This window comes from Phalangium opilio, unplaced genomic scaffold, assembly GCF_054372755.1.
Source record: "Phalangium opilio isolate 3A_F unplaced genomic scaffold, DU_Popi_V2 ptg000031l_1, whole genome shotgun sequence".
Taxonomy (NCBI): Eukaryota; Metazoa; Arthropoda; class Arachnida; order Opiliones; family Phalangiidae; genus Phalangium; species Phalangium opilio.
The window spans coordinates 13,183,647-13,204,598 of NW_028324158.1; the positions used below are offsets into that span (position 1 = coordinate 13,183,647).

General features: G+C 35.3%; 1 protein-coding gene across 1 annotated transcript; it reads right to left on the reverse strand.

Moving 5' to 3' along the window:
* Positions 1-11: 11 nt before the first annotated feature.
* On the reverse strand, positions 12-20,814 carry LOC149690741 (synaptotagmin-15-like). The gene is made up of 9 exons (XM_089870687.1): positions 20,413-20,814; positions 6,463-6,640; positions 5,580-5,752; positions 3,906-4,122; positions 2,341-2,434; positions 2,094-2,264; positions 1,898-2,018; positions 1,202-1,384; positions 12-1,136 (listed from the first exon to the last, which is right to left on the reverse strand). Exons 1-9 carry the CDS (start codon positions 20,561-20,563, stop codon positions 1,012-1,014), a joined length of 1,413 nt encoding a protein of 470 aa, XP_089726813.1. The 5' UTR covers positions 20,564-20,814; the 3' UTR covers positions 12-1,011.
* Positions 20,815-20,952: the final 138 nt, after the last annotated feature.

Below are 20,952 nucleotides of genomic sequence, written 5' to 3' on the forward strand. Positions count from 1 at the left end.
ATGTTCAACTATTTTTCAACCTAACATGTATTTATTTATTTATGATTTCATATATTTACAATTCTATTAATTTATAATTGCTGGTTTTTCGATACATGATTTATTACGTTTACAGTCTTCAAATGGTTGAACTTCCATGCAAAAACATTTATTTCTTACCCGGAAATCGGTCCATTTTAAGACTGCAATTATCATTTTATATATTTGATCTATTATAGCTCGTACACAAAATTCTATTTATTTTCTACAACCTTTATTAACGACCCCCCATCTTCATCTTCAACTCTTATCGCACGCTTCCAAATTTTCTAATTAAATCATTACTAATTAATCTAATTACATCATTCTATTAAAATTCCTCAAAATTTAATATTAATTTTGTTTTTTCTAATTTAATTTTTCAATTGGGGTTCCTTAATATATATATGTATATTTTTTTTGGTTTTTGTGTAGACATTTATTTCAAAATATTCTGCCCCCAAATTATTTGGTTTAATTGGTTAATTTTAAATTTTAATTTCGATCATCTCTGATAAATTTCGCAATTACACAAATAGGGTTACATCGAAAATACTTTGATTTTAGGGAGAAATATCATCTAGAAAACCCATTTTTATATATTATTTATATTTTCGTATTGCGCTAGTAGACGAAATTACGTCATAATTTCTCTCCAAAAATTCCTTCTATCTCTTTTAACAGTATCCGTCCGTGTTACGGTCAACGTGGCTCTTTCGCTAAGCCTAACTCGTATCGTGTTCAATTCAAACGTGAAGATCAAGTTTCGCGGATTTAATTACTTTAATCGCGATTATTTAATAGCGATTAAGGTAGCGGCCTGGATTCCTTTTAGAAAACGAAAATTAAAACCAAATGAAAAAATCGGAATCCAAAAAGATGGGTATAAGAAAGCTTTCGTTAAGCCTGGTGACCTTTTTTAATTCAAAATGCATCTCGGTATACGTAATTACGAACGCCGCGTACCCCCCCGAGAGGGTCAAAAGGTCGCGATTACGATAATTTATGCCAATGACGTATTTGACGGTGTCCCGCGGACATGACTTCGTTCCAATGAAAATTGGCCTTCCCGCGTGCGAACATGTAAGAGCCTAGCACCACTCTTCCAAGGACTTTATCTAATAAAGGTAACGGACGGTAATTAATAGGTCATTTGAATAAAATTAGGCTTAGCTACGCGTACCTTTTCCGTTAGCCTTGGCCACAGTGACTTGCAAAATGACGCTGGCATTATGTATGCCATCCGCGGTGACCCGGAAGTTAAATGACTCGTTGTATTTGGGATCGGACCTGCGTTTCGTTACGGCCGTCTTCTTACTCTTGACCGCTTTGTTCTCCATCATGAAGGTCACCTTGACGTACGTATCTGTAAGTACCATCCCACCCTTTTCATTTAAGTACTTAATTAAGAGATCGCGAGCTTGAAAGATAAGAAAATTTTGGTGGGTGACGTATATGATTTATTAGATGACCTAAAAATTTGCGTAAGATATTTGTCAAAGAGATGTCCAATGGACTTTTTTGAATGACGGGGGGATCTTCTTTAAGGGTCTTCTTTGATGTCAATTTATACTTAAAGAAAGTGCTCGAAAAATAAGGTTCCTTCTTTTTGACAGTTATTCGATATCATACTATAGAATGAATTTATTTCACTCAAATTTCTCTATGAATATTGCACTAAACACCACTGCGAAATTTGATAGTTATCCCTTATCATAAATAATAACTACTTATATATTTATTCTGACTTGGAAAACGGGGGGGGGGGCGCTTTGACCTATTGACCCCGACGAAATTCGATAACGTCATAGAATATATTTCTACCTAAGCCTAACTCGATTAAATATGATATTTGTCTTTCGCTCACGGAGTTACTTACCGAGTGGTGGCGTGTTATCAGGAAACCTGAGATGTCTGGCCTCGAAAACGGTGACGGTCAGTCTTTCCAGGTTCTGATTGTAGCACAAACTGACCAGTAGTTCGCCCAGATCGGAGGGAGTCTGCAATAACCAAAAAAAAAAATACATTTTAGTAGGGACTTAAACTTCCAATTATGGCATCTTAGAATAGATTACTTCTTGAACTTCGAACTCCAAATCCCTCCATATATCGATGCTTTCATTGGATGTCAAATCCAAATCTTTAAGAGGGAATAACGCGTGTCCAATGACGTTGTGACGTTTCCCTCTATCGTTGTCGTAAACCGATAGTTTAAGAGTTCGTTCCTCCATAGCTTTGACTGGAATCTTTAGATTAGATTTAAGTAATTAAATCGTGGGTTAATTAATTTTAAACGTCACCTAATGTTGCCCTTAAACTAACCTGAAACACGAATGTTTCGTCAAATTTTGGGTTACAATTCTTTTTCTTCGTTTTAGACTGTAAATAACGTCTTTCGTCGGGAATCAAAGACAACCTGTAGTAAGACAAATAAAATAAGGAATCCAATCCCCTAAATATATTTTAGAAAAGGATCAACTTAAAATAAAATTTCTTCAAGCCCATTCTTAAAGAAAACAGTAAATCTGTTACTTCAAAAAACAACATTACATTGTTGTCCCACTCCCATACTAAATTCATTTTTAATGGATTCAAGGTGCACGTAGAGCTGAGCGTAACTACCTTAGAAACACAGGATTCTAACCCTTTACTCGATGAAATATTTACTCGTTTCAAGATTGAATTTTCTCCTAGACATATATATTTTTTTTAAATTGGATAAAAGGATTCGTAATGTTATGTTTTCTCTCTGGTAAATTTCATCTAATGCGAATTTTATAACGTTGTCTGTCCAGCTAGTAGACAGCGAAATTTGCATACAGAATTAATGCCCCTTAGGTAATTTGAATTTTAAACCTTAACCAATGACCTTTGACACGAAGTTCAACGCCTTTTAAAAGATGTTAATTTTAAAAGTCGTTCCATCTTCTATGGAACAGGAAAGATGAGTGGCCTACATATAGCTATAGAGCATCTTATACTAGTGTCACTTGTCACTACTACCAAAGGCTAGTTAACCCTTTCTTTTCACTGATCGTAGTCTCGGGTACTCGCATACTTTAAGTCGGTGTACCTATCGATCATAGCGTACCGTTAGAGCCCGCTTTTGGCAAGTGTCGAGGACATTTTATCCCACGGAATATCTCTTGAAGCAGCGGCGAGCGCACTCTTAGTTTTATAATAAATTGGAGTAGCCGTTAGCGAGCCTGGCAGTAAAGGGTTATTGTGTTGGGGGCCCCATCGTGACCATCTGTTGAGAATGCGGAAACGCTTGACCGGTAATTGCGTATGAAAAGTGGGAGGGGCTATTGTAATATTTAGCTTGAAGGAGTTTGGCGTTTAGGGTTAAAACTATTAATCTTCGAAAGCAGACCTATTTTTTTCCTTACGTAATTATAGTTTCATAATTAACGAAGCGTAACTTTTTAAACACCCCTTAAAATTATGTCCCCAAGGTTCTAATTAGTTTAAGGGTGTTAATTAGACCTCATTACCACCCTAAAGATGCTTACAAGTATTTTTTAATATTAAATTTTAATATTTATTTTTTTGAGGAACAGAATGACGTCAATACTTAGAGGTTATTTTTAAATACTTTACGTCATACTTTGTACTTATTTCAAACTCTGGAAGGTTCGAAAGAAAGAAACGCGACCATCATTAGGGTTGAAAGAAAAAAGGAGGTCGTTAGGAACTCTATTTAGTTACAATCAGTAAAGAATATATGTTTTGAAGGCTTCCGAATTAGGTTCCTATATGGTTCATCAATAAGGTCAAACCATTGAATTAAAGATGTATTGAAAGCAAATGGAACGAGGGGCAAATCACCCCGAGTCCTTCCGGGAGTTCAAACCGGAAGTGAATTTAAGTATTAGCGTCTTAAATACCTGACGAAAGGATCGCAGTTATTGACTGATCCGCAAGTCCTCGAGGGTAGATTCTTAGCCTTGAAGACCTTAACGGAAAGTCGTTCGGAAGCCGGATCGTAGTGCAAACTGAGCCATAATCGTCCTTTGTGGCCATCCGGAAATGTATTCTCTTCTTCCGGTTCATCCATTCCTACTCTGTACAGTTCCGGGTTAATGCCACCTAAAACGGACAAGCCTCGAAAGCGCGAGACACGAAAGAAAAATTATTTATATTCCGTATAATATATAGTCATCAATAGAGTCTGGCCCTCGTGGGAAGTCCCTGTTGCCAAATACTACATAACACCATAAGTTTATAAGATATCTTCCATAAGTATGCTACTTATGTTAGAGACTTACTGAGAGATAGTTCGGGATCGACAAGCTATAAAATTGAAGTCCTACACTCGGTGTTAATTTTGCAGGACTTCCAGTTTGTAACCAGTGACAAACTTATACGAATATCTTATGAACTTATGATAATACGCTATAGTTTCGTACGTAAACTTGGTTGTCTATCTTTCAGGGATGTTTCTATATAGCTCTTAGTTGCAGGGAGACTAAAGAAGTACGGGTACGTGAGAGGTCATTGTCTGACCAATCTCACCTATTAGGCCTTGGATGGTTTTCTATCTCACTCCCTCAACTCAAGCTCCTTTTTTTGTTGAGGAATTTGATCTAAACTAAATAAGTTGCCCAACTCTTTTTGACCCTGTCTCGAAGACATCCTCGCGATCTTCAACTGTCCTCAATCGAAACGTCTGAAAATAGCTTAAATGGTCAAGGACTCCGGGAACTTTTGAATAATACTTGCAGATATTTATATAACCGTGGGGAAACAAGTATTGGGAAGTAAATTGGTCACTTGTAAGTGACAATATGCGTGGTTTCGTCCTTCCTGTTTCTGTCATTTCATTCGAATGGAATAAATCCAACAAGGAAGGGTCTTTATTACATAATAGAATCCTAATTCTGGGTCGCGTAAACCGAATGTAATTGCGTCCTTTATGGGGAAAAAATCTTTCTTTCTTACGTTTCATTGAGTTTATGTGTTCACTTTATAAGAGATAATTAAAGTACAATTATTGCTATGTCAACATCGTGAATACCCCTTAACACTCAACGCATTCAATCATTGAAGTTGAACAATTTGGGTATTATTGTTATTGTTATCACCAGGAATACATACAGCTACTAGGAATGATTATGTAGCCTTGTATTTTCACTCATCGTATCTAGGCGTATTTAGTTAGCATCATTATGCATAACGAATTTTACCTCGCGAATAATCTATCACGTTGAACCCCTAGCCACCAATCAATGAAATGGCAGTTAGAAAGACCTCAGAATTATGAGACGTGACTGATAGTAAGTTCTCAGGCCCGACCCGCAATGGTTCCTAGTACCTGTATGTATTCCTGTTCTTACTGATGTTTACTCAAAGCTATTGAGAATACGATGGAAATTTATTTTAAATCTATCGCGGTTCAAAGTAGTCTATAAAGTCTTTATTATTAGGTAATAAAAACCGACCAATTCAGAATTGCAATCGTCAGAAGTTTATAAGTTAAAACAACTCCCATTTTGTCATTAAAGCAAGATAGGGAGGGGTCAAGGCAAATTGTCGGGTGTTGATTGCCTTCATTAACTCACCGGGTAGCACGAGCGACGATTGACTTCCGGTATTGTCTAGTAGCGCCAATTTAGCCCATAGCGGGATGTCCGTCGAAGATCCCGATGAAAGTGAGAGGGAATCTTGAGGACTGGAAATGGGCGCCATAGCTGTCTGTATATTGGGCACCACAAAATCGATCACTCGATTTTGCCTGCAAAACCCAGAAACCAAAAATTTTATTTCAAAATTGGTAAGGGAGAAAAAAAGGGGCGTTCCTTCAAAAGTAGGCCTACCGTGGGGCTATTTCCTTATTTCCTTTGAAGAAATATTCTATTCAAGTTTTTCACGTTTAGAAATTCACCTCAAGGCTTCTAAAAAATGCTTTCTTCTTTTTCTTTTCTAAATTTACTGCTATCTCTTGCCCTTTTATCGCGTTTCAATACATTCGGGGTAGAATTAAACCGATTCATGTTGGTGCCGGCTTTTTATGTCATAGGACTATCGCTCTCGTCAAAAAGGATCAGATGTTTTTTTCATTTCATAAGAAGAAAAAAAGATGGTATGAAAGTTATCTTCTTAATGGAGAAAAGATGTTCTAGAGCAACAACTACTTGAACGGCCGTCTTTATACTAAGGTTTTGTTAAGAATTTAGGCTAGTTTTTTATTTTTGTTAGTTCTTAGTGGACCCCTCAAAAGGGTCTTTATTATTTCCCCGGTGATAAAAACGGAACCGCCAAAAGAAATAGCTTCTAAACTTCAAAGGTTTAATATTTCTTTTCTTGTAAAACGAGAGATCTTCGTCTAGGGCTCTAAAGGGTTATCTGTTGCGGCTTTCAATTTCAACGTTTGTCTGTTTATTTTTATGAAACAGAAACAAGTCTGCGTTTGTTGTTGTATACTTCGAGTAATTTTGTACTTACGCGTAGAGCGTTGGGTCATTCGGTTTCATACTGGACTTCCGGCTACGATTTCCTTCCTCTGGTACTTCCTCGTATAGTTTCTTGCGTTTACCGTTGCGTCGATAAGCAACAAAAATTCCGGAACCCAAAATTGCCAATAGAATTGCAGCAACTGCGGCGAAAGCTATCAAAGACTCGCCTGTAGAACGAAAACAACGCCGAAATATTAAAGTTTTAAGTAATATATAGCTTTAATATATGCATTAATTATTTAAATCTTATTCCCCCGTGACCCTGGATCAATAACCCAGGGTGAAAAAAATTAACCCTTTTAAATTAAATTAGGGGTTTTCTGAACCTTTTATCCGGATATTTTGGGACCTCTTCAAATGATAAAGACAAAGAAATCGGATCAGTCGACTTTTAGTTCAACTTATCCCCGTTAATAGTTAACCTCGAGGGAAATGGAAAAACCGGGCGCGGTTAGTATATTAAAATCAATTGAATTATAGCTTCGCACGCGTTAAACTTTATTGATTGAATAAATAAAGCCCTTAAATGAAAATGCACGTGACAGCTTTTGTTCGCGCGCGGAATCATTTTAATTAAGATGCTCTAGCCTAATTTTACTTGTCAGTGAAGTAAAGGGTATAGTGTGGTTATTAACGCGTTGAATTTAGAGTCAAGTGTTAATGTACGTAAAAGTTTGTCCCGGAACAAAAGGATGGCGTCCGAATTTCGGGAGACACTTACTAATTTGAATGAATGCCTTATACCATGCACCCCAATCCGTGAAAAGCGTTGGTCATTTAACTTTACGATTACGTCTATCTTTGTAAGTGTCGTAACTTTGGAATTATATTAATTTGGATTTGCATTTACATAATGATTTCCACTTTATTTGACCCAATTTTTCTTAATTTTTATTCGCAGATGTTTGAAGGATAATTATATTAATTAGTTATGAGAATCTTTCAGTATAATTAGTTTTGTGTTTTGTAAAAGATTTATTTCCGGGGGAATCGTCAAAATATCTTAAGAATTTATAATATTATTTTTACTTCAACAGCGAGTAAAAATAATATTATTCCAGGGCGGGGACGCAAAGAAGCTTTTGATGTTAAAAATTAACGAAGGGACTTTGATTTAGGAGCTTGTTTTCGTAGGACGCTCGTAAATTTAGAACCAAAGCCTTTCACATAAAAGTTGACCCCCGCTTTTTAGAAATGAGAAAATCGCGTTAATTTTTAACTACTTTTCCAACAAGGAAAGTGTTTCAAATTATATAAAAGTTAATTTGATAAACCTAGACGCATACGTAATTTAAAAAATTAATTATAATAGAGTAGGCCTAATGTTTTGAATTTTGAATTCGTGAAAATATTCTTTAAGCCTTTGTTTTTGATTTCTTTAAATTGCACGCGCTTTTTGGAAAATTTATACAATGTCACGTGGTTAGGAAATAGTCTCGCTCGTGAATAATAGATTATTTCTCGCGCTCTTTTGTGAATATTCTTTAAGCCTTTGTTTTTGATTTCTTTAAATTGCACGCGCTTTTGAAATTTTTTGTATAAAATGTCACGTGTTTAGGGAATGGTGTCGCTCGTGAATATTAGATTATTATATCCATAACGTAAATTCGTAAAACAATCTAGGCCTAGCACTCCACACTCCGGCCGGGTTGTTTGAACCCTTGAAGTTCTTCAAGACGGTCTTGGGAATCAAAGTACACCTTTCCTCGCCAGCGCTATAATATTGATCAAAATCCCAGCGAAAAAATCCTGGCTGGGATTGCGAAAAAAAGTTCTGGGATTTTTTTTCTTGATCCTCACTCAGTTTGCGTAGCAAAAATCTTGAGACCCGCACAGAACATCTCTTGGGAAATAGAGAAGGAAAAAAATCCCCTCGCACTTTGGCTATAAGATGACAGTGTAAAAAATATTACCCAGAGTGCACTCAGTGCCTTCCGTAAAAAATTAGAGAAGGTAAATGAAATAGTTTGACAGGTTATGAAAGAATTTCTTATAATTATTTGATTATACTATTAAATTTATTAATTTAATCAAATAAATATATATGATGGGCAGCCCACTTACAGGGGTAAACAACCCCATGTTAATCCTATGGCCCCTGAAGAACCCGCAATACACTGATGTTCAGGGGTGAAGCTAACTTTACTTTTTTTCGAATAATAATTTACAACTGACTCGAAAAAATATATTTAAGCCTTTTTTGAATTTGAAATTTATAATTGCCTCGGGAAATTATTTCTAAAATATGTCTCGTGCTTTGTGAATATATAATTACCCGTTAAGCCTTTGCGTCAATTTATGAACCAGTAATCGCGGGGTAATAAAGTAAACTAGGCATATAGTAATATTAGCTATAACCTTTGACCTTTTGTGTGATTTAATAGCCATCCATAGCGGGGTGGTTAAAGCACTTTTGTTTCCGTTCATAGAAAGAGCTTTCTCCTGCTATGATGACGTACCTTCGTTTTAGGAGGTACCAGAAGGGAATTATAATAATTCCCTTCTGGAGGTACTTATAGTAGATTGGTTGAAAAAAAATAAAGAATGAAAAAAATAAAGGGGACGGCGTGCTTTTGGGAGCCCATCACTTAAGATCGATGGAATCCATCGGTCTTCTCTATAGATACTCGAATGGGAAAAGGCCAAGGCTTAATCTCTAGCCCATTAAGAGGCTAGTATAGAAATTTGTACAAAAGAGGCCGAGTTTTGCTGCCAAATCGCGACCTTCCAATTTCAGCGGATTAATCTTTCAGACGAAACGTCTGTCAATGTGCGGTCAAGTTGATAACAGTTACTTTATTTCGTTTATAATATAAATTAAATTGAATTCCGTGTGGGACGGTTGTTAAGCCTATTTTACAAATTAGTCTTAACGTATTTAAAAGGTCGTACAGAGTCACTCGAATTATAAGTATGTGACCTTTGCCCCCTTAATTAATACAGACCCAAACGGCTCCTAAGCCTATTTGTTCAAACTAGGCTTAGTTCAAAACATTTTAGAATATAAATTATGTAACAAAGTATACAGCAACTTGTATAATGATTAATCATAAATAAACGCGTAACCTTTGACCCCTAAATTAATACAGACCCGTAACGATTCCCTGGGCTCTCCATAACCTGTCAACGTATAGCGGTTATATCATGGGAAGCATCATTTAATGGAAAGGAAGTACAGTTTCCCATTTTCTCATTATGAGGTTTCACCCGGAGATTACAACATAACGCAAAGCTATATTTAGAATATATATATATAAGTTAGGTCTAAATGCATTGCATATTACGATTGAATCGTTCACTGTGAGTGTAGCGCGCGCTGTATAGATGACAACTCGTGTAAGCTCGGTGAAGTCAAGTCCAATTTCCCGCCATAATTTGGCGCCTTTTCTCTTGGAGAGTTTCGGCAGCTGTTGTGTATTTTACCCTTAGAATATACTATTAACCAAGGCGGGAATAGGACCTATTTTAATTATATAAAAAAGACTTGGTTTGCCCAAGCCTTAAAAACAAAACGATAAGAGTTTTTCCAGTTGTCTGAAGCGCGGATATTTTTTTTTTCTATTGAATTTTAAAGACAATCCGTATTTTACTACTCTTTAGAATTTAATTCAATCACCTGATTTTACTGCTAATGGATTAGTTTCCTATAAATTAATTGAAATAAAAAATTACTTATCTCAGATTTTTCAAGAACAGTTCCATTTTCCTGAAACATTTTATCATGAAATTTTTTCTTTTCAATGGAGAACGTACTTTAATTTTCAATTAATATTCTCATTAATAATGTATTATATGCGGTCTTTTCGAATACAAAAGGGGGCTGTATCACCTTTCTTATATTTGATAAACGTGTTCGTTTCTTCTTTAAGCACAGTCACAATTATTCAACTGTGTATATCAGTACTTGTGGGGAAGATTTTAGAATTGTTGGTTGAGTTGCTATTTAGTTGACAACATTATGAAAACTTGATGTGTTTAAAACCTTTTGAAAGGAAAATTTTCGGAAATTAAAAAAGAAAGAGTCAATTAGATTAAATTTACACGATATCCCTCAAAATAATTAATGCATGATAAAATGTTTCAGGAAAATGGAATTGTTGTTGAAAAATCTGAGATAAGTAATTTTTTATTTCAATTAATTTATAGGAAACTAATCCATTAGCAGTAAAATCAGGTGATTGAATTAAATTCTAAAGAGTAGTAAAATACGGATTGTCTTTAAAATTCAATAGAAAAAAAAAATATCCGCGCTTCAGACAACTGGAAAAACTCTTATCGTTTTGTTTTTAAGGCTTGGGCAAACCAAGTCTTTTTTATATAATATCTGTTCCTTCAGCCTTAATTTGTATTAATCTGTTATAAAAATAATAATATGCTTGTCAAACGTCATTAATTCGATGTTCCAGTAAGATGTTCGTGAGCATATTGGCTCACTCCAAGTGCCTCTCTTTGTTTTATGGGAAAGATTAAAATTTTAAATCATTTGGCAGGGGAGTGGTAAATTAATTCACAATTTTTAGGCGGGTGGTTAATTAATTCACCATAGATAGGCGGGTGGTAACTTATTTCATATAAAATGGCGGTTGGTGAATCAATTAAGTTTAGTTGACCTTTTTGTATAGATTTAAAAAAAAAAGTTATTTCTAAACCACGCGCCAGCACGCGCACATTTCATTGAAAGTTTGTTATTTAAGAATTTTCCCTTATATATACTAAGATTCTTCATCAAAAATAGATAACGAGCTTTCCAAGACTCGAACCTGCAATGTTTTGCCTCGAATGCAAACGCGTCATCCATTACGCCACAAGCCCGGACTTCTAACAAAAAATTATCCAAACGTTGTATTTATAGGATTATTTCATTTATGTTGAATAAAAGATCTGTAAAAATGAACACCGAGCTTGCCAGGACTCGAACCTGCAATCTTCTGCTACATAGGCAGACGCGTTATCCTATGCGCCACAAACCCGATGGAGGCTGAACAAAATGCTATGAAAACAGTGTAATATATGTAACGGTTTTACCATGATTTATAAATTAATTAAAATAAAATACTTAGACTAAATTGTTCTTAATCAAACTTCAGAAGTTCAACATTCAATAGTTGCTTGATAATTCAAAAGTGTTCCGAACCTTAACTTCGCAGTGGTTTCTGAGTTATTCGATGGAGTGGACCACCAAAAATCCTATGCTTTTTCTATGGGAAGCTAAGCCTAAAATCTGTGAATTATTTCTTTAACATTACGGGAGGGTGTGGGTTCTTATCTAGAAGGGCCTACCGGCCCTCTAGAATAGAAGGGCCTACCGGCCCTCTAGAATTATACCGGGTACTTTTTTAAAGTTAAAAAAAATCACGAGACAATAATTTTTACCCGTAGGACTACAACAGAAAAAAGTGTAAGATTTTCTTAGCTTAATCCGCTTTTTAATTCTGTCCCTAAGAACTTTAAGTAAAGGCGCGGTGATTGTACGATTAATGAATACATTCTATAAACATCTTAGCGGTCAGTTTAATAGTTTCACCGTCCCTTTGAAAATTTCTTAATACTTTTTCGCCTTCTTATTTAGCCTTGGGGATGAACACGGACCAAGGCTTACCTTAGTATGTTCAAGTAATTATTTTTACTTCCAAATATTTCCTTCCTCTAAGAAATCCAAGAAGTAGTTCTTGAGGGGCTTGGTTTCCCGTTGAAAACGGCGTTTTTTAAGGCTACTTTCGATGCAAACTAAACCCCTCAAATACTATAATGTAGCGCATCTGTGAAGAAAGATGAGGAGGAGAGGGAGAGGTGGGGGAGGGGAGAAAAGGTAACTTGATGAGTTTATCCACATTTTTTCGGGGGTGGACCATCGATTTTCTTTTGCAAGGGTTATTTTAGCTCTGGGAACATCTTTTTTTTCTTCTTTCTTTTATCTACCTTAAGCCTAAACCTTTTTGAAAGACTATTCATTTCTTTTTTGAGAGATTGTTGTCTCATTATTTCGTATTCTCGTTAAATTAGAATAATAGCTATATTGTTATAAATCGTTAAATAGTTTTTGGGGTTGGTTTTTGCAATGGAAAACGTATAAAAAGCGCATTTAAATTATAATAAGTGCCCATTTATTATGTTACATAAAAATATATTAGTTAAATAAATAAATAAATAATTGGAAAACGGATCAGATAGCTGCAGAGGAGGTTTTTAATAGGATTAATAATGTTTCTGTATGCGAAGTAACAAAAATGCATACAGCTACTAGGAATAATTGTGTAGTTGTTTTTCTCAATTTATCTGGGCGGATTTTATGGGAGGAGCTATCTAGAGTAATCATGTATGACGAATTTTACGTCGCGAATAATTTATCTTGCTGCGCGTGGAACCTAGCTACCAAGAAACACGTCAGAATTATGACTCGTAAGTTCTTAAGCCCCGCCCACAAAGTATTTCTGATACTAAGAAATTTTTTAGTACCATTGTTTAGAATTTCTTTAGATAATTTGGGGGTTCCTTTAACAACTCCAAATTCGAACAGTTGGTCCTCCCTGAACCCGCCGGAATCGATCTAGCAAATATATACATTGGATCGATGTTTCTAACCAGGGACTAGTCCAGCTGACTGCAAAGTGACTGATTTCGATTGTGTATCCTTCCCATGGAATTATACCTTAGGATTCAAGGGATTTAAGACAGCTTTTTCTATCCATGAAACTATTACACATCACTCAATGGCTGGAAAATAATTTTCCCTGAGTAGAACAGTACATTGTGGCGGAAGGTTACAGTTACACATAACAGATCCGCGGTTTCTTTATTTTTGTCTTTACCTCATATAGAAAAATAGAATTAGTTTCTCTAGAAATCGATATATAATACCATGGAATGTCTCCCAGAATTCCTTGGGCCAATCTGTTCTGTTCTGTTCTGTTATATAAGAGGAATGTGAAATCTCAGCTCAAGAATTTTCTCTGGGTTTCATTTCATTTGAAATCCATAACATGATGAACAAAAATAGTCCCTTTCTTTCTAATACAACCTCAGTATTTAATAAAAATTACATAAAATAATACATCTGGTTATGAACTTCCGTTGCAATTACTTTTTTAAAACCGTGAGAAAAAAAAGAATATAAGTTATTTAATTTGAGAAACTTTGCCAATTTATTTGACAGACCTGGAATAAATACAGCTAAAAGGAATCGTTTTGTGCCCCCATATATCTCTTGTTAGCTTCTACGCTTGAGAACTTACTATCCTTCACGCTTTGTAATTCTCGCGTCTTTTTAACTGCAATTTCATTGGCCGATAGCAACGCGAGGTCTAAACACAAAATCCCCCATAGATATGTTGAGAAAATGGCCATACGCAATGATTCCAATTATCTGTATGTATTCCTAGACAAACTTTATATAAAAAATCCCTGAAGAATTTTATTTGAAACCAGCTGTAAAATAAAATCTAATTTAAAATTAACGAACGATTGAATTTATTGCGAAATTCAACGTTTTATAAAAAAGAAACACGGCCCTTTTTGCGTCGAAATTTCTTCTTCGATATCGACAAAATTCAGTTACCGAATATTTTTTTCCAGTTTGATTAAATGGAAAAATTATACCATATTGGAAAACGATAATATAAGAAATTCAGTAGCTGAATTCTTTGGACGTAATCTAAGAAGGAACCACCAAATCTAAAGTAGAAAACCATATACTGCGCATGCACTATTCCTCCAATTTATTTAGTTGGTTTGTGTTTCCCATGGGTTCCTTCCTAGGTGTCCCTAGTCCAGGCAAAAGAGATATATTACTCCCGTAGGCGAGTGAGTATCCAGAAACTCTTATTCTTATAGCGATTGATGACGCGCAGGCGCACAATGGTTAATTATTTCCCTGACGTCATTTAGTAATAGGGGGAAAGAAAAGTTGATCTCGTTTGGGGCCATACCCAATCCCATAGAAAGAAACTATGCGTTTCGCGCCTTTTTCTGACCGCCGAGTAAATTCTTTTATTCAGTAGTTTAGTTCTGCCCCTATTATGTTTGGTTTCGAATAATAGAAACGTGCCGAGGACAGATTGTACGATTGGGGCTGTTACAATCTAAGAAGCGTTAGACTTCTAACGTGTTTTCTATTGAAATTTTGCTCCATTCTCGGGTTGATTTCTCTTATATACAATCAAAAGAAGCGCGAAGAATGCCTTGATTAATAATTAAAATCTAGTTTCCTATATTGGATCGTGCACGAATCGAACAAAAGTCCCAGCCCCCTCCTCCCCCCTCCCATCTCTCTAGGGAACCAATGAGACTTAGATAAGTTGATCTGAATATTTCATTCATCTTTCTTTTCGAACGAGTGCGTGAGGTTAATGAAAGAATCAGATATGAGATTTCAAATTAAAATCCAATTTCGATAAGTAAAATTAATATTAATATAATAATAAAAAATATAGGTTGCTTTGTGACCTTGTGGGTCGCAGTTTCAACGAAAATAAACTTTGGTATTTTAAATACTCTCTAGTCCTTTTAAGAACTACAAAGTCCATGATTTAAATATGGTTAAGTAGTAATGCGAATCATTAAATGTATGTATTACGAGTTAGTGGAAACCATCACAAAGGTTTTAGTGATCGTATTGTAGTCCATCAAAATTGTTTGAAAGCGTTCCTAATGACTTCCTTTGGTACTTACGATATATATATCCTAATGACACTATTGTTTTACATAATGTATACACAATACCCTTCCTGCAACTTTCTTGTAATTAGTAATTCGTATCGTTAAGGGAAGCCATAATACTCGAACTTAGTTACAAACCTTACGGAAAACTGGGTTAGGTCTGGTTTTACTAAATTTACCCTTTGTGTCGTAATCTTAGAGGAAAGAGGCGAGATGGAGTAGAAATCTACATAATTATAATACGTAGTTTGTAAACCCCCATCTACGGAACGGCAACCGAGTACTCCCAGGATCCACAGGGGGTTTTGGTAAACGTCGACGATGCCACCTGTGTCTTAAAAATAGCGGCTAATTCGTAAGAACTACCTTAGGATTTTTAAATGGCACTAGGTGGCAGCTCTCTCTCTCTCTCTCGGGGAGATCTTCATCGCCGTGCGTGTCTCATGAAGAAATCTACTCCATCTCGTCTCTTCTCCAAGGTGTAATTTTGAAAGTGTTCATACCACCTTTTCGCTTTGAAATTTTTGGGTCCTATTCTTAGGGCTAAACAAATCCCAAAAACTCCTACGCAGACGTTCTCTTTTGTAAGATAAATAGGCTTAGTAAATATGGTCTGAAAGAAATAAAGGAACCACCAAATATAAACCCAACCTAGATTTAGGTATTTTTTTTTTTTTTGCTCCAAAAGACCAAAACCAATACCGATATCTTGAAGAAACAGAGCCGCTGTTGTACGGCATGTGTCACGCTTGTAAAACGTATATTAACTTACATGCTGCATTCAGGCGGTGTTAGAAAAGACCATCGTGCATTGCGACGGCGATATTTTGATCCAATACGTAATTTTACGCGTGTAAGAATGGGAAACTAAAAACTAGAGTTTCTAGAATTTTAAAATACCTTATTTAAACAATGAGAAAACGGAATTTAAATTTCGTAAAATTGTGGAACAGGGGCCAAAATACACACTATCTTATGTAAATACAGTCTGGTTGCTTCCCACTCGTTAGCCCTTCGTCATATACAATATTTGCCGATGCGAAAACGAATTTCTTTACTCAAATTAAAAAGTTTAACTACCAGTTCAGTCCCTGTTTTGTATAAATGACCTTTTTTGACCTACGCCTTCATCATCAACGCAGCAATTAAGAATTGTACTAAGTATAAATATGATCTAGAATAATGTTACTCTCATCTTATAGAGAAAGTACATTATTAGAAGGATTTACTTTCCTGTACTAATGAGTAGAAACTTAGCGTTTCTGGTTTAACTTCCGACTTACTCTTTTCCTTAAGATCAAGGTAATATAAGATCTCCTTTTCTAGAAGCTAGATTCTTTCTTAGCTAACGGTAAGTGGAAATTAGGGTTTTAAGAAGCTAAGCCTAACTTTATTCTCCTTAAGAAGATCTCGGGTTCTTTCTAAAAAAAAGACAAAAAACATTTGCAGAATCGTGTTTCCTCCCTTGAATTAAGTGTTCCCCCCTTTTAGAAAGGGTGCTAGTGGCAATTAACATTTCCTTGCAGCTTTTATCTTACTTAAAAACAGTACAAATTCTCTTTACCCTAATTTAAGCCTTGGCCTTGTAAATTTTACAACCTTAACCCTTAGTTTAATTTACACCTCGAAATAATTGAGTTTAAATAATTTATTTTCCAATCAAGTTTCCTCTTCATTAAGAAAAACGTAAAAATTTTTTTAGGAAATTTATTATCTTTCAAATCTTGGTTAATTCTTCGGTCTTTTATGTTATAAACAAGGAGATTTAAGTATGGAGTGATATTACTAGAGTTGAAGCTTTCGATTAATTTTGCAACCCTTTTTTTGCGCGTCTTTTCGTTTGTTAAGCAATTCTGTCAACCCTTCTGTCACCAGGCTCGGACTTAATTAAGGAAATCTTTGTTTAGCTGCGCTTCTGATTATTAAAAAAAAGTAGGTCTTGTCAACGCGGCATCAAATGAAAGAAAAATAAATAATAAAAAAAAATGAAACGCGATTTAACGATTTAACAATGAAGTAAATAAACAAACAAACCTTGCCCCCAACTAAATCTGACATACTTATGATAAGTCTTATATGTTTAAATAACCCCGATTAATATTAATATCATTTATATTTCATGAATTATCTGGGTATATTTGGGGAAAACCAAGCCGCTCAAGGACTATAGTTTAATTTATATTATAATTAAGTTCCTGGTGAATATTATCGAGATAAAATTAAATTATTATTATAGACTTGAAGTTAATATATCAAAATTTAATTAACTGTTCCTAATTTGAATTTTCTTTGAAGTTCCGTCTGAAACCTTTATCTTTGTTATTTTTCATTTTTCGTTTAAACCAAATTTGAATTTAAAATTGGAAACACCTAAGCGGATAATAAAACACCTTTTTCACTCTCCCAAAATTTAGGAATTCGCGGTATGAACCAGTTTAAACAATTTGTAAATCCCCTCTGAAACTTTAGAGATAAACAAACGTCTTAGGAATATTAAAACCGTCTGGAAAATAAAGGAAACGTTCTAAAAGTGTTTAAAACTTTAAGACAATCTTCCCATAATACCTCGCGAGATAGGAGTATTCTTTAAACGAAGTATATAAAAGAAGAAATAGTGTTTATTATTTAACTTAGTAAGGAATCAAATATTAGCAAGGGTATTATTAATTTAGTAAAGTAAGATTAAGATTTCATAAGTTTTTTCTGGACTTTATTTAAGCTATACTAGGGTGTTGAAACTTGGTGCGATTACTCAATGGAATATCTGCTTTCTTACGATACTATTGAAATTGATGTACAGTATCAGATATAAAAGTTATTTTGAGATATCGAAGAGGTCATATCATATTGGGGGGGGGGGGGTCATCCAATAATAAATTCTGGAGATGAAATATATTCCTTCTTGCGCAAAGTAACTTACATCCTAAGATCTTGCTTGGCAATAACGATAAAATTGTAATAATGTTTTATGTAATCTCATCCTCCCCCTTCGCCCCCCATTCCGGAAATAGTTGAACAACTAGAACAGTTTTATTATTCTACTGAGAAGTGCAATGTCCTTTGAACATAAAGACCCAAAAAAGAGCTACTCTATCTGATGTTGTCTATAGTTTTCTTAGAATCACTTGTATTTTTTTTTTTAGTGTTATGTTTTAGGGACCTACTTGATTTACAACCCTTTCTGATGCCCATTGTTGTTTATAAAAGCTTTTTATCTTCTCCTTCTTCTTCTTCGTTTTAAATACATTTAGAAAATAGTCCTTCTTCCCTCAAAAACCAAAGCCTTTTTCGAAATCAAAAACCGCACATAAAAAAAAGATTCTTGAAATTTATTCCTAAGTAAATCTTGGAAATGTTTGTCAAACTATTTTATTTCTATTTTTATTTTTTATTGATCAATCCCGGAAGACTGTATCTAATAGCACGGGTCTTCTTGGGTTATATCCCTGGCGCCAAAAAGCCCCACTAGAGGGAAGTGGCGGGAGTTGGCTTGCTTCCCGCCGAGTGTAGTGGAACTTGGGCTCCGTTTGGCGTTGTCTCTTGGCATCAGGGAAATAACGAAAGACCAACATGGTCTATTGTACTAACCAACTCAAGCTGATTACAAAAACGTATGCAATGTTAGTTGGTTCGTCTTTAACGAGGCTTAATTCAAAATCCTTTTTTCCCAAGTCGCTGTAAAATCATCGGAGACTTATAGGATGATATCATTGACTTATGCTTACAAGTAGTACATTATTATTATTTCTCCATCACTTTCAATAAGTTTTCTTGTCGTGAAACCCTTAGGATGTTCTCGACCACCATACTTCTCGAAAAGATGGGGTTTAAATTTTAAAAAGATACCGCGTCTCTGTCAGGACCGAAACGAACTCAGGATGTCAGGGACTTGAAATTTACTTGACAGTTCCGTTGCATTCTCCCCACTTCCCCCCCTCTCTTATACCCAAAGGGGGCCTTCCCCCTAGCTGGTACCCCTCTCTAGATATACTTTTAAAATGAGGCTAATTGGGATAGTAGTGTCGTGTTCTCCCCAACTCGGAAATCCCGTATGGTTTCAACGCAATCAGTGATTGCCTCTCTCTCTCGCTTCAACGGTTCAACCCGGGACTTGAAATTAAATTTACCCAACAAATTTGTTGCTTTTATAGACTTACTAACGTGTCAAAATAGGCTAGGTCAATTTTGATTTTGGTATCATGTTGTGAATTAACTGTACCGTATCAATTTCGTCCCCAATACCTTATTGGTTTATCTCGCGAAACTCGTGAATCAATCAATGAGTTATTTGGAGTAAATGACAAATATGCAAGTTCAATTAATACGCAAAGCCAGTTTTGAAGTGCTTTTACTACTTAACAAGAATTATTAAAGCTTAGACTTACGTTGGATGGATTCAGTTGTACACGAATATTAACTTTAAAGAGTAAATACAGTACTAACTAGAAAGTTTTGCGACTCCCAAAATATTATACCAACCTTAACCTACAAAAAGTCATCAAAGTTTGCATGGTCCAACAGAACTCATGGATGGGTGGTAGGCCTACATGTACATAATAACCTTCATTTATATTTACATAAACAACAAAACCTTGAGCTTTCATGAACCTAACCTCGCCTTACTTAAAGTTTATTAGTATTTGTATCATAAGTAAATTATACATATAAGTATACGCGCCGCATTGAAACCTCGAAGAATAACCTAGAATAACCAGCATACGCGTTATTTCAACTCCCTTATGTTTTTAGTCTACGTTAAGCCTAATGAATGGTTTCATGGTTTTCCAATGGCATTTGACGTAATAATAACGGGTATATAGCGTGATACCGGTACATATATCATAACTCGGTCATATCCAATTGACTTCACTCCGAAAAGTTTAACCTAAATATCGTATACCAACCACTACCTTTTTAAACAGCTCGGCATTTTCGACAACACAACATGGTATTTCAAATATATTTTTTGAAATAGAAACAATACAGTCTAAGGCTAAAGTATTTATTATAATGGTTTATATTAGGGTTTTATGCCTTCCCTCTGTTGTTTCTAAATCAGTAAACAGTAAGGGTACAAAATCCCGAATACACTCCCGCTTGTTCATGGTTTGCATTTTCACTTTACTGCGTTATAATTAAGTTCAAACCACAATGTTGACTGACTTTCTGCGTCTAACAAGACATTCAAAGACTATGTTTCCAGTATAATCATGAATTTAACCTTTAACCCCCTTTCATATACTTAAAAGCCAAAAAGACGCAGATCAACAAGCGAAGTACTTACTTGAAATGGAGTGCAGAGATGGAAAGGTACTGACTTCATCTTGAGTAGTTCCTCCCGCTCCTCCGTCGGGCGACGAGACCAATCTGTCATAATTATGCTTAGTGGAAGATGCCCGTTTGTTGTTATTTATTTCCTTGTCCGAATTTTGCATTTTTAATTTTTATATATTGAGAACGATTTTGATTGATTATTGTTTTGGCGAAACACGTTTTTTTTATTTTATGTTTTTCTTAAGCGTAGAACAACATCTCTATTTTTTATCCAGACCACTTCCGTGTCTGTAAGATACTTGTTATAATTAATTAGTACTTAAGTAAAGTACTTGGAAGTGTTGAATAGCGCGGAGTAAATAATTCAGTGTACCTATCGCGGCTCTCTCTACACCGCTTGTGAGAATGAGCTCGCAGCCAATACGCGAACTACGTTAGTTTTCCAATACTCCCCCTCGTTTTCTGGGATCAAATTCTGTCCATGGATTTTGCGCTTCTGTTTCTAGACTTGCGCTTTGATGCTGGGATCTACGTTTCATCTTCCCTTAGC

What these genes read in the sequence shown, in the direction of transcription:
- LOC149690741 (XM_089870687.1), bottom strand. Translation starts at nt 20,563, where the DNA reads ATGCAAAATTCGGACAAGGAAATAAATAACAACAAACGGGCATCTTCC. An exon ending in ACGAAACATTCGTGTTTCAG is followed by an intron (nt 2,265 to 2,340) that starts GTTAGTTTAAGG and finishes TCTAATCTAAAG; the next exon opens with ATTCCAGTCAAAGCTATGGA. An exon ending in TGGAGTTCGAAGTTCAAGAA is followed by an intron (nt 2,019 to 2,093) that starts GTAATCTATTCT and finishes TGGTTATTGCAG; the next exon opens with ACTCCCTCCGATCTGGGCGA.